Source organism: Corythoichthys intestinalis, chromosome 3 (assembly GCF_030265065.1).
Source record: "Corythoichthys intestinalis isolate RoL2023-P3 chromosome 3, ASM3026506v1, whole genome shotgun sequence".
NCBI classification, from domain to species: domain Eukaryota; kingdom Metazoa; phylum Chordata; class Actinopteri; order Syngnathiformes; family Syngnathidae; genus Corythoichthys; species Corythoichthys intestinalis.
The window spans coordinates 4761794-4775189 of NC_080397.1; the positions used below are offsets into that span (position 1 = coordinate 4761794).

The following is a 13396-nucleotide window of genomic DNA, read 5'->3' on the forward strand; positions in this document are numbered from 1 at the left end:
ACCGGACCTTATGTGTTCCAGCTTTGTTTAGTAGCTCAGTTAGACCTTTGTTTTTTTACCCTTTGTGTATTTTCGTGTCATCATCGTCCTCTGTGGCGCCAGTTGTTCATCTCTGCATGACCCTTTTGCTCAAGCTGTCATCACCACCACCCACTGGCGCTCAACCAGGATTTAAGGAACTTTTACAGTATATTGAAAATGACTAAGAAACAGCAGGGGAAAACACTAGCAAATCAGCAAAAAAAGATACTCGGAAAGACTCAGGAAAAAAAACCCATCAAATAACTCCTTGAAACACGCAAGGGGGAATCAATAAATAAATAAAAGACTAAGGAAATGTTTGTGGAAATACCACGACAAAAATACAAAACAAAACAATGCTATGGAACACCGTAGGGCAGGGCAGACTGGGGGTTGGGGGTGGCCTGGGAGTCATTGAAAGACAGGCCCACTTCATGGACGGTGTTGGAAGCTATCCAGCTAGCAACCAGTGTTGTTCATCATACTTTAAAAAAGTAATTAGTTACAGTTACAAATGACTTCTCCCAAAAAGTAATTGAGTTAGTAACTCAGTTGCGTCATTGTAAGAGTAATTAGTTACTCAGCAAAGTAATTGACGTTACTTTTCATGTTCTACACGTCATTACATTATACATTTTATAACATCTTTCACTTATAAAAGATGTTCATATTAACAGATTGAATTGAACTTTTGTTTTGTTTTTTCATTCTCAAAAAATAAAGTAGGTCACACTTTTGACACTTAAAAAAAAAATCACTGATATAAGAGTGTAATGGTAAACAAACTAACTTTCAAATCGTGTAACAGAAAAAGCCTTTTTGTTTTTTCTAATGTACTGAACCCGCACCGAACCGTGACCCCTGTACTGAGGTACATACTGAACTGTGACTTGTATCGTCACACCCCTCATATACGTATATAGACAAGTTTCCTGAGCAAAACATGGGCGACGCCAACTTTGATCATTTCTGCTCCAAAATTCCTTTTATACGGAACAACATGAAGTGCGGTTGAAGTAAGCTATGTATGGGGCTAGAAAGCACCTATAAATATGGTTGGAAGTGGAATGTTTTGATCAGCGACCAGCTAGTAGATACAATACGCCAGTGGAGATCTACCTCGCCAAACGCCTTAAATCGAAACCAGCTGCAGACAGTAAGTTAAGGATGTGCTTTAAACCTAAGGATCTACCTAAAAGACAGATTGATGATGTGATGTGACAGCTAGGCCTGTCAAGATAAAAAATTTTAGTGTGCAATAATTTATGTCATGAATTATTGCAATATGCGATATTATTGCGCCCCCCACCCCATTTTTTAAAAAAAACAGTTTACAATAACACAGTGAGAATACAGTATATATTAATAGATCAAGTACACCCATTTAAACGCGATAAATGTTTACTCTTGAATTCAAAAATACTTTTTAAGAAATCACAACTAAAAAAAATAGACCATGCCTCTTTTAAGTAAAAGACAACAATATTAATACCCCACAGAAACACAGAATAAATAAAGTGTCTTTTTCAAGAAAAAAATAAAATTGCACTTAATAACTTTAGCATCTAGGCAAATGAAAACTTTTCCCCTCATAGCTTCTGCTATGGCATTCCTTGTATAATATTGTGGTTGTAATATTATGTTTTCCGAGGCACCATGAAGTAACAAGTTGGTAACAAGGAAGCCTAACTTTTAACAGCACGTCAGCCACACACGCGCACTCACGTGCCCCGAGGCGATAAATAGCAGCAGGAAAATTACCACCTTCATTTTTCATTTACCGTGCAACAAATGTAATTATTGCATATTGCAACAGGCTTAGTGACAGCGGACGTAACGCGCATGTAGAAGGAGCGGTTTTAAGATCAGGCGACTTTATTTCATTTTTAAATGATGACAATGGTGGCGTTATATATTTAAGAGTGTTGAGAGTGTTTTTAAGAGTTGTGAACAATGGGAGCACGCGGAAGTCAGCTGCCTTACTGCTCGGTCGGAATGAATTGACCGTAATGCTTGGATAATGCAGGTGCCCTATTTTTAGGGTCCACTCATTTGACTACAAAAAAATGAACATCCGCTGGCTGCAGTTTTACGACCCTACTCATTTCTCCTGACACCAGCCCACCGGGGAAATCCCCGGTATCCCTGTATGCCAGTCCACCCTTGGATACCACAGAGGAACAGAAATAGCAAAAAGGAAATATTAGAGCAATATTGTTGTTGAGAACAGGCTAAAATATCAGAAAACAATAAAATACCCGAGCGAGCACCAAGAAAAGCAGTTAGAAAACGGAGAAATGAAACAGAAATATGAAAAAACAGAATAGATCAAAGACTGAAGAAAAATAACACTAACAAGGACATCAAAACATTAAAAACCATCCTAGGGTTTCTGAGAAAGTGGGATATCCAGCCAGCAAGCACTTTTGGATGAGCTCACCAGCACATTTTGTCACAGCCAGTCCTGGCTAATAACTAGGACGTCATGTAGCAATGCATTGAAGCGCGCGATATAATTAGGGTAAAAGAAGAAAAAGGCAAGGGGTGGAGTTTCGGCCAGGGATAGTTGTGCATCACGGCGGCCATTCCACCCACGGTGCGCCTTGCTCGGCCAAGTATGCAGCAATGGCCCACTGAACTGAGTGAAGGTGAGCGGCTAGGGGAAATGATCTCAGAATTCCACCTCTGTGGCAGCCTGGCGCTAGGTGTTTGCCCAGCCGCGACAATTGCCTCTGCGTCGCTTGAATAGAACCAAAGAAATCACTCTTTGGAAAAGTGCAAAAAATGATCAAGCAAACTCTGATCCACTCAAAAATCGTGGGTCTTCGTCCGCTATAAGCGCACCCTGCTTCGCTTTTAAATGCTCCCGGAGCAGGGTGTGCTTTTGTTACTTTACATGCAGCGTCACAGCCTGGAGCTGTGATGCTCCAGGCTGTGCATCTTTGGAAGTGGAAGTACGCGATTCAATATTAACAATGGGAAGAGGACGGACGAATAACCATGGCCAAATGTTGTTGTGTTGCGCTAAGCATTTGAATTTGATACACAGAATTGGGTCCTAATGTGGGGGTTGTGTTTTGCATGCTGTTCCTGAACGCATACATGTCAAGTATGTCAGAATGGGAGACACAAACTAGTAAATACCCTGATGGATAAAAGCGTCTTCGAAAGGACCACAGTTATTTTGCGTGCCGTGTGGATTGAACATTAAAGTTTCGGCATCAGGATTCTACGATCTCAGAAAGCACTTTGAGACAAAAGGTCATAAAGATGCAGTCTGCAGAATGAAAAGCTACAAGCCTACCAATGAACAATTTTTACCTCAAAACAGAACCACGCACTCATAGGACGCTGTGACGAAAGCGTAGATTTTATTTTGCCAATTTGTTGCCGAACACAATTTGCCTGCAAGTATTGCTGATTAGGGATAGGAATCGAGAACTGGTTCCAGTAGAGAACTGGTTCCGTGCATTTCAATTCCATGGAATCGTTTGGCAGTTTATCCAATGATTCTCTTATAGATTCCTTTTAATTTTATCAATTGACCTTTATTATATTGTTATGCACTGATGTTTTCCGAAATTTCTAGGTTCGCGGTGAATCAGTAACAAACACACTTTTGCCCAATAGACGATGTTTATTGATTAGAAAATGCAGAATAAATGAGGTCTATTGATTCCAATCCCACAAAAGCAAGCAAACAGATATCAAAAACAAGCAAACAAATGGTTACGTGATGCTAGATTTGAGTTTGTCAATCTCAGAATCCCCGCGTTACGTTACCATTTGAAAAAAAAATTGAGTTTTACTTTTGTTTCATATTGCACGCTATATACAACGTTGTAAGATTGGACACCAATTTGTAAAGGCATACGTCTTTATTTGTAAGATTGCCAACGGCATTGGGTTGACAGGTATGATCAGAACGAACCTTGTGAGAGTTGAGAGAGGTGCGGGACACTTTCCCTTTCTACTTTATGTTGTTGTTGTCTTCGTCTACGGCAGACAGTAGCCGTGTTGTGTTGCACAAGTTCTAAAATAATGATTAAAAACCTGGTGAAGCTGGCAACTTTCTTGTCGTTGTTACAGTATTAAGGTAGCAAATGGCTGCACCTGCGGTTCCATATTTCGGTCGATTTTTTCATCCATTTTTCTGGAGGGATGGCACGGGGGGGATAGTTCAGTTGGCGCATTGTGAATGCTGAAACATTCACATGAAACAAGTCATTTTTGCAAGGGTTGTTGCGACGTAGCTCTCCAACAGACCCTTGCCCTCTTTGTCTAATGCAGGGGTCGGGGAACCTATAGCTTTCTTGATGAGCGCATATGGCTCTCTGCCAATCCATCATTTTAAATGTGGAATTCGCCGGCTCACTTGACATGAACGAGCTATAATGAGATGATGGCGCATTCGCACATTAATATTGGACACTTCAAATACGCATCTCATGCTTCAAGTAGGGTCGGGCGGAGATGGGCGAGATTGGCTAGTGCGTCAAGTAACCACTCGGTCAGCGTCGGGGTCGGACCCTCCTGACTCGATGCCGAGCGAACTGGAGTATATAAGAAATACATGGGGGAAAATTAAACCACGAAAGAGAACCGCGTCACACAGGCGCTTCACTTTCGTGACTTTTTGGACTGTCAAATTATCGCCACTTCCAGGCAAGTGAGACTCACGAAATGACTGCTCCAAAAGGCTCCACCTGTCTCAGCCACTGTTACTGACACGTCCACTTAGTCGTCCCAGATTGTGGTTTCCTATTCCAGGAAATATACCTGGCGCCACACTATGTTTCTATTTGTTATTTTCCTTGTAGTGAGTGCACAACTGCGCAATGATTTTAAGAACACAAGTAACAATGTTAGACTTTCTTTGTCGTTTTTTTCAAGTTTTATTTCAATCGCAACATCGCGACTGCTCGTAAAAGCAGAGCGTGACCATCCTTTGCCTCCGGTGTAATGCATTCAAATTCATTAACGAAGGAAACAGCTGTTACAAAACGGACTCGGACAAGCTGGCAAAAAATTAAATTAATTAATTAATTAATCTGTCCTGTTCAGCTCCTTAGACACAGAGAATAGAAATAGAGTTTTCATATGGTCTGAACAGCTTTAATGTATCACATTGGAAAGCCTGCAAACAGTTTGCTGAAGACATGTCAACAAAGCACATGGATTACTTGAACCATGTTCTATGGTCTGATGAGACAGATGGGCTTTCTTGTGTACCGTCTTTAAAAGAGGCTTCCTCTTGGGGTGACAGCCATGCACACCAATTTGATGTAGAGTGCTGCGTATGGTCTGAGCACTAACAGAGTGACCCCCCACCTCTTCAATCTCTGCAGCAGTGATGTCCTATGAAAAGACAATGTAAATATTTGCAGAAATGTGAGGAGTGTACTCACTTTTCTGATACACTGTACAGTGTGTGTTTATATACATAGACGCATAGACACACACTGGCTCTTTTGGAATCACATTTTAAAATATGTTGGGTTTTGGCTCTGTCTGTCTGAAAGGTTCCCGACCCCTGGTCTAATTTAAAAGTGCCCGAGGAAACGATATGTAGCAGGAGGAAAATGCAAGGAAGCAAGACAAAGAAGCTCTGTCAATTAACTTTTCATTGGTGTCCTCTTTGTGACTTGCAGCCTCCAAGGGTCGTGGTGTTATCTCCCCTGTCGGTGGGGGGTCCTGGAGGGACACAAACCATCACCAAGTCAACTCTTTTAGTGGATGATCCCGACAACCCGGCAGATGTCTTGGTGATGGTTATGGAGGCTCCTCGTCATGGTCGACTGACCCGTGTCCACGGTGACCGATCCCTGAGCCGCTTCAAGCTGGAGGAGCTTTCTCGCGAGCGCATCCAGTACGTACACGATGGGTCGCAGGAAGCGCAGGACCACTTGGTGCTGCAAGTCAACGATGGACATAGCTACCAGAATGTTCTGCTTCAAGTGCACATCAGCCAGAAGGTACATATAATGCAATACCAATGCTTTTTGTTTCAAATGCTAACCTTTGCTTAACCCCCAAACCCTAATTTAAAGGCTTAACCCAATCTTGAGGCTCTGATTTGAATTTGCCTTTGCCTGAAAGCTTCCTCTTTAAACATCAAAACCCGAGCTCTGTCTTGATTGGTTTAAAGTTTTTCCTGGCCATTGACTTCATGAACATTCCATTTGACAACGTGTCGGTGTGTGCCATATGCCAGGCTACGTTCACTAGTGCTACCAGAAGGTTCGACTTGATTTTTATTTATATTTTGAACTCAAACCATCTGGAGCATTTTGAGTGTTCTGTAGAAGAAAAAAAAAACACTAAAATTAGTACTGAATGCGGGTAAAACCTTTTAAGTACTCTACATGTGATCATGTGGGCTTCTTTAAGGCACGCCAAATGCCTGAACTGCGGTCCATTCCGGTAACGTGGGTAAAAGAAGGCGGAATGGTGAGACTCAGCAGCAAACACCTACAGGCCTACTACGAGGGAGTCAGCGCAGACGACATTGTTTACACCATCCTGGACTCTGGGGGATTCCCAAAATACGGTAAAATACAATCAAGTACAGCGGTACCTCTACTTACAAACGTCTCTACATACAGACTTTTTAGATTAGGACACGCCTCAATGGGAAAATATTGCCTCTTGTTACAAAAGAAATTTCAGGATACCAAAAGCAAAAATACAGTATGGCTGGTTCTCGCAGCTGCCAGAGTTTACTAAACGTAACATACTTATAGCTGCTCTGCCATTGGCTATTGCCTAGCATTCCTGGCATCCAATTGGCTAAGAGGGACCGCTACTGTGTGTGTATATTTGTATCGCAGCGTCCTCTTCATTCGCCCCTCGTGTTCCACAGCTTTTATTCTTTACTCTATTCTTGTTTTTTCATATTATGCACAACTCAATTTTAACATGTATTTGTTACATGTTTTGATTCATTTTAATGCATAATGAAAGATTTATTTCTGAATTTTAGGGGGGCTTGGAACAGATTAGGGCATTTACATGGAAAACACATCTGCTTACAGATTTACACAGATTTACAGAATTTTCAAGTTATTAAACCACTTCCAGGACCAATTAATTTCATAAGTACAGGTACCACTGTATACAGTATGCTACATTAGGGATGTCAACATGATGCTAATATGTTGCAGCATAACGTCTGAATAGAGTAATATGAAATCTAGGGATGGGAATTGATAAGCTTTTTACGATTACATCATCAATATTGCTTAACGATTTGATTATTTATCGATTCTAATTTGGACTAATGGACTGTATAAGGTTCTGGGTTCAATATTTGTTATGGTTCATTCGCCTTGGGGTGTCGGTTAGAACACAGGGAACGGAGAGTGGAGTTGGTCTTTGGCACTTTTAATCCAATTTGGCAACAGGCACAACTATATAAAGGCAATGGCACTCGATATGAGAATCACTCAATGAGCAGATGAAAGCATGCGTGGAAAGGTGTTGATGTATTTTTTTGTGTGTGGAAGAAGACTGGAATGTGTGGGTATATGTGTGGTTCTGAAAGTAAATTAAAAGAAAGAAAGAAAGAGAAGATTATATCACATTAGTGCTGATGCAATAAACAATGCAAATTGACTGTAAAGCAGTCAATAACACACAAACATGACTCGCACAGTATAATGAACACAAAGGTGGGGTGGCGCGCACAACCCGGAAGCACGTGCAGTCCTCTTGGCCATAAAAGTGGCGAAAACTAAGCACTTTACACTCATATGGATGTACAACATCATCTTAAGATGCTAAACTAACACATTCCCTCGTAACACATATGTGCAACACGAATATAATGTAAACAACGCTCTAATCGACGCAGCGAGGACGAGCGGGAGCAACCAGCCGACGTAACAGTAAAAACACGAAACGGTCGAGCTGATAATGGCTCTAACTTATCAGAAGAACTTTATGACATGAAGAGGAAATACTTACATTCGTTCATGGACGCACACAGATTAACACTTCCTCGCACACATTTTAACAGGTGGCCGCACTCAGTTCGAGTCGAAATGCGCACCTTACGCCTATTCTCGGTCCCAGAATACGTAGTGCGTGTGACGTAGGACAATAACAGGAAGTAACTGACCGGGTGCTATGGGAACAAATGCATACCCAAGGAACCTTTCTAAAAGGAGTATTAAAATTGCTAATAAAATCGTTTAGGATTATTTTAGATGCATATATGTTATATTTTTCTTATAGAGTATTCGACGAGGAATACAATAGACCCATTAATAAACTTTTTGGGAAAAATCAACGTTTTTTTATTTTTAAGTAGTTTCCTGAATAATGACCTGGCCTCTGAAAATCAATGCATAAATTTGCGGCAACGACTCTTCAGATTATTCTTGGTGAATGGTCCTTCTTAGAGTAATCTTGTAGTCTTACTTGCTGAATCAAATGTGTGTAACATGACTAAATTACGTGACGTAAATCGCGCTGGTTGGAATCTATAAGAGAATCGTTAGATAAACTGCCAAACGATTCCATGGAAATGAAACACACGGAACTGGTTCCTACAGTATAGAGAACTACAGTATATGGTCTCGATTCCCATCCCTAATCCCTAGTCTCGATTCCCATCCCTAATCAAATCTAGAACATTAGCGGTACCCTTTAGAGCTAGGTCAGGGGTCTGCAACCTTTGGCTCTAGAGCTGCATGTGGCTCTTCTACTCTTCTATTGTGGCTCTTTGTGACTTTGGAAGTTAATCAAATCAGTGCCTTTGACAATGATAGGCATTCATTCATTCATTCATTCTTCTGTTGTGAATCTAAATGAATGTATCACGAGTAGACATCAAATCCATTTAAAGTGGAAGGGTAGCAATGAAAGAACATTTGGATTGGACGTCTATCGCCGTCAAGGGCAACCAATAAATACCATTATTTTCGCACTATAAAGGCACACCTAACTATAAGCCGCTACACACCAAATTTGATACGAAAAAGACATTTGTTCATAGATAAGCAGCACTGGACTATAAGCCGCAGATGTCATCACTGTATTATGGGATATTTACACTAAAATATGTTAACCGCTAACACTTGGTCTGACAGCGGCATTATATGACTTTCATAAGATCAAATGGACCACCATGAAACTTTGATTCAATTGGCTGCAAAGCTTCATTTCTTCCACCACTGCTTCCTTGCGGGAGAGAGTCAACCTCTGCTGCCACCTGCTGTCAACACTGTTGTTGTCCAACATGCCTCCTAGCATGCATAGCAGCGCTAAATATGTCAAAAACAATCAAAAACAATCAGAAACAATTCCTGTTCTGTGATAATTATTTCTTCAGTTACTGTTCCAGTTGTATCATTAAGTGCTAGTTGTGGTATTTGGTAACACTTTATTTGACAGTAGCTCCATAAGACTGTCATTAGACAATCATGATTATGACATGACATTGTCATTAGCATTAATGAATGCTCATAACAGATAGTGTTATCCGGCAAATTATCTCACTTTTAAATGGATGTAATAGATCCAAGCTGGACATAAATGGAAATTTGCCGGATGACACCTAATGACATCTGTCATAAGCATTTAGTAATGCCATAATAGTTTCATGTCATAATTATGACGGTCTTATGACGCCGCTGTCAAATTAAGTGTTACCTATTAACCCAAATAAATACAAAAATAAGCTGCACTAAACTATAAGCCACAGGATTCAAAATGAAGGAAAAAAGTAGCGATTTATAATTCGAAAATTATGGTATTTGATTTTAATTTTATTGTAAATATTTCAAAAATAACTCGAAATTTGAAAACAGTGGTGCTTTTCTAATGAAAAATAACTAAAATAGAAAAAGTCTCTCAAAATATGCGAGACCTATTCGGCCCGGAATTGGCAAACTACAGATAATCCAAAAGCTTGTGTTCTCTGACTTTTGGACTTCAGGACTTCTGTAGCCCCTGGTATTATCTTTTTTGGTTGTAAACTGTCAAAATGGCTCTTTGAGTATCTAAGGTTGCTGACCACTGATCTAGGTGAAGTAGTGCTGGTGTCCATGCCTGCTGATGGTCCACCCGAAGGCTGGAACCCGACGCTAACGGATGATCGAGGCTTCACTGCTACTACATCATTCACCCAGCAGGATGTGGATGACGGTACCGTTTGGTACCGACATTTTGGCAGCGGGACGCCAGCCGACTCCTTCCTCTTCCAGGTTGGTGAAAGTATCAGAAGCACTCATAGTGCAGCCATAGTTCAGATATTTGTTGTTGTTGAAGGAATATCTTTGTTTACCACAGACAATGTATGATGTGTCATGGGATTCTGTTTTATTTTGACTAATTTGCTTTGGAGCGATCATGCCATGATCATGGCGCTTTGTGCCAGTAAACTATTTTACATAGTATGACTAAAAGCTAAACAGACCATTCATAGGGAAAGGCTACAATATGTGATTTCGTAACTCAAGTCACCATTGTATTTACATACTCAGTTGCGTGCACAGACAATTTGGGGGTCAGGTGCTCAGAGGGGGGTGGGGGGGATCTTTTGCAGTATATATAACTGCCAGCTCGGCTGCATTGTTAGAACAATATGAATTAATAAAAGAAAGAATAAACACTGCGGATGTATTACATAATTAGATATTTATTTGTATATACAGTATATATAAATAACTAGCAACCTATTCCAAACCAGCAAGGGACAACAAAATATTGTAACAGTCAAAATAAAATACAAACAGTGCAAATGAGAATTATTCCAGCTTTAAAGGAGCTGTCTCTTTGATGCCATGTCTTTGAGGAGCCCGTTAATCTTATGGTTTATTAATTTTTTTTCTTCAATAGACAAGCAATTTTATACAATCATTGAAACAGCAACCATACAAGAAATACAACAGAAAAATTTAATATACAGAAAAATTGTCAATAATACTGCAAAATAAAACATAAGGGAAAAAACAGAAAATATAAATACAATAATTATATTTACACATGTTTAATTTAAACATGGAAACACATGACTGTATAACGAGCTACAATATGTAGTTTTATTCATTTTTCCTACCGAAAGTAGTTGTTTGCTGGTCACGCGCTTCTAATAATTGATTAATAGCGAGCGGCAATCGTAGCTTGGTTAACAAGTGGGACTGGGCAATCTGCTAATTTACAGAGTTGCACAGAGACAAAGGCTACTTCACGAGACAAATAGTTAAACAACTGAGGTTTAGGGTGGTACACACATATGCTTTAGTTTATGTGTTACCTCTACGTGGGGGCTGCAGGCAGGGGCGAAGAGAGGGCGTGGATGGCAACTATTAATTGTATGTCCTGCTGCAATTAATGTGCCGCCTTTGTGTCCGTGCTGCGCATTCACGTTGACAAATGACGGGCGATGCGCACCTCACAAGAGTGCGTGTGTTTGCGTGTCTTGACAACAGAGGGCACTCTCACAGTGATTCCGGTTCTGGTGCTTGGGAGGGAAGGCATGCACATGCATTACTGACATAATAATGATCTTGAATTGATAACCTTGATAAGGGCACTTATTTAGTTAATAGGGAGAGGGCCTGAGCACCACCTGGCATCTATGTGTTCACGCCATTGTACATACTGTACTTAAGTCATCAACATCATCAATAGAGTATTAGCTTATACACTGCTGGCCAAAAGTATTGGCACCCCTGCAATTCTGTCAGATAATGCTCAATTTCTCCCAGAAAATGATTGCAATTCCAAATGCTTTGGTAGTAATATCTTCATTTATTTTGCTTGCAATGAAAAAAACGAGAATGGGGGGGGGGGGAAATGATCATCATTTTACACAACACTCCAAAAATGGGCCGGACAAAAGTATTGGCACCCTTTGTGACACTTCTCTAATTTAATTTAATAACAGCACCTGTGGCACATAACAGGTGGTGGCAATAACTAAATCACACTTGCAACCCGTTAAAATGGATTAAAATCAACTCAACCTCTGTCCTGTGTCCTTGTGTGTACCACATTGAGCATGGAGAAAAGAAAGAAGACCGAAGAACTGTCTGAGGAATTGAGAAGCAAAATTGTGAGGAAGCATGGCCAATTTCAAGGCCAAGTCCATCTGCAAAGACCTGAATGTTTCTGTGTCTACTGTGCATAGTGTCATCAATAAGTGCAAAGCCCATGGCACTGTGGCTAAACTCCCTAGATGTGGATTGAAAAGAAAAATTGACGAGAGATTTCAACGAAAGATTGTGCGGATGGTGGATAAAGAACCTCGAGTAACATCCAAACAAGTTCAAGCTGTCTTGCAGTTCGAGGGTATGAACAGTGTCAACCCATACTATCCGTCGGCGTCTGAATGAAAAGGGACTCTATGGTAGGATACCCAGAAAGACCCCACTTCTGACCCAGAGACATAAAAAAGCCAGGCTGGAGTTTGCCAAAACTTACATTAGAAAGCCAAAATTGTTTTGGAAGAATGTTCACTGGTCAAATGAGACAAAAGTAGAGCTTTTTGGGAAAAGGCATCAACATGGAGTTTCCGGGGGGGAAAAACGAGGTCTTCAAAGAATAGAACACCGTCCCCACAGTCAAACATAGCGGATGTTCCCTGATGTTTTGGGGTTGCTTTGCTACCTCTGCCACTGTACTGCTTCACCATGTGCATGGCATTATGAAGTCTACCAACAGACTACCAACACATTTTTGCAGCATAATGTAGGACCCCGTGTGAGAAAGCTGTGTCTCCCTCAGAGGTCATGGGTCTTTCAGCAAGACAATGACCCAAAACACACTTCAAAAAGCACTAGAAAATGGTTTGAGGGAGAGCACTGGAAACTTCCAAAGTGGCCAGCAATGAGTCCAGACTGGAATCCCATAGAACACCTTTGCAGAGATCTGAAAATGGCAGTTTGGAGAAGGCACCCTTTCAAATCCAGAGACCTGGAGCAGTTGGCCAAAGAAGAAAGGTCTAAAATTCCAGTAGAGCGTTGTAAGAAACTCATTGATGGATACCGGAAGCGGTTGTTTGCAGTTATTTTGTCTCAAGGTTGTGCTACCAAGTATTATGCTGATGGTGCCAATACTTTTGTCCGGCCCATATTGGGAGTTTTGTGTAAAATGATAATGATTTAATTTTTTTTTCTCTTCTGTGTTTTTTCAATGCAAGCAAAATAAATGAAGATATCACTACCAAAGCATTTGTGATAGAATCATTTTTTGGGAGAAATTCAGCATTATCTGACAGAATTGCAGGGGGACAATACTTTTGGCCTGCAGCGAAGCACTTAACATCACTATACCGTGCTTTCAATACATCATGCAGATTTTTACCGATTGCAGGTGGTTCAGCAACGTATTCTCCACGATAAATTGCTGACAGTACTCCTTCAACTCT

General features: G+C 40.7%; 1 protein-coding gene across 3 annotated transcripts in view; it reads left to right on the plus strand.

Annotated features, from left to right (window-relative positions):
- The window catches only part of fras1 (Fraser extracellular matrix complex subunit 1), a 451829-nt gene that overhangs the window by 340388 nt on the left and 98045 nt on the right, over positions 1–13396 (plus strand). For all 3 annotated transcript variants that reach the window (XM_057831795.1, XM_057831797.1, XM_057831798.1), the window contains 3 exons: positions 5673–5996; positions 6412–6571; positions 10051–10229. In XM_057831795.1, coding sequence (XP_057687778.1) covers positions 5673–5996; positions 6412–6571; positions 10051–10229 — 663 coding nt within the window. The remainder of the gene's footprint in view (positions 1–5672; positions 5997–6411; positions 6572–10050; positions 10230–13396) is intronic.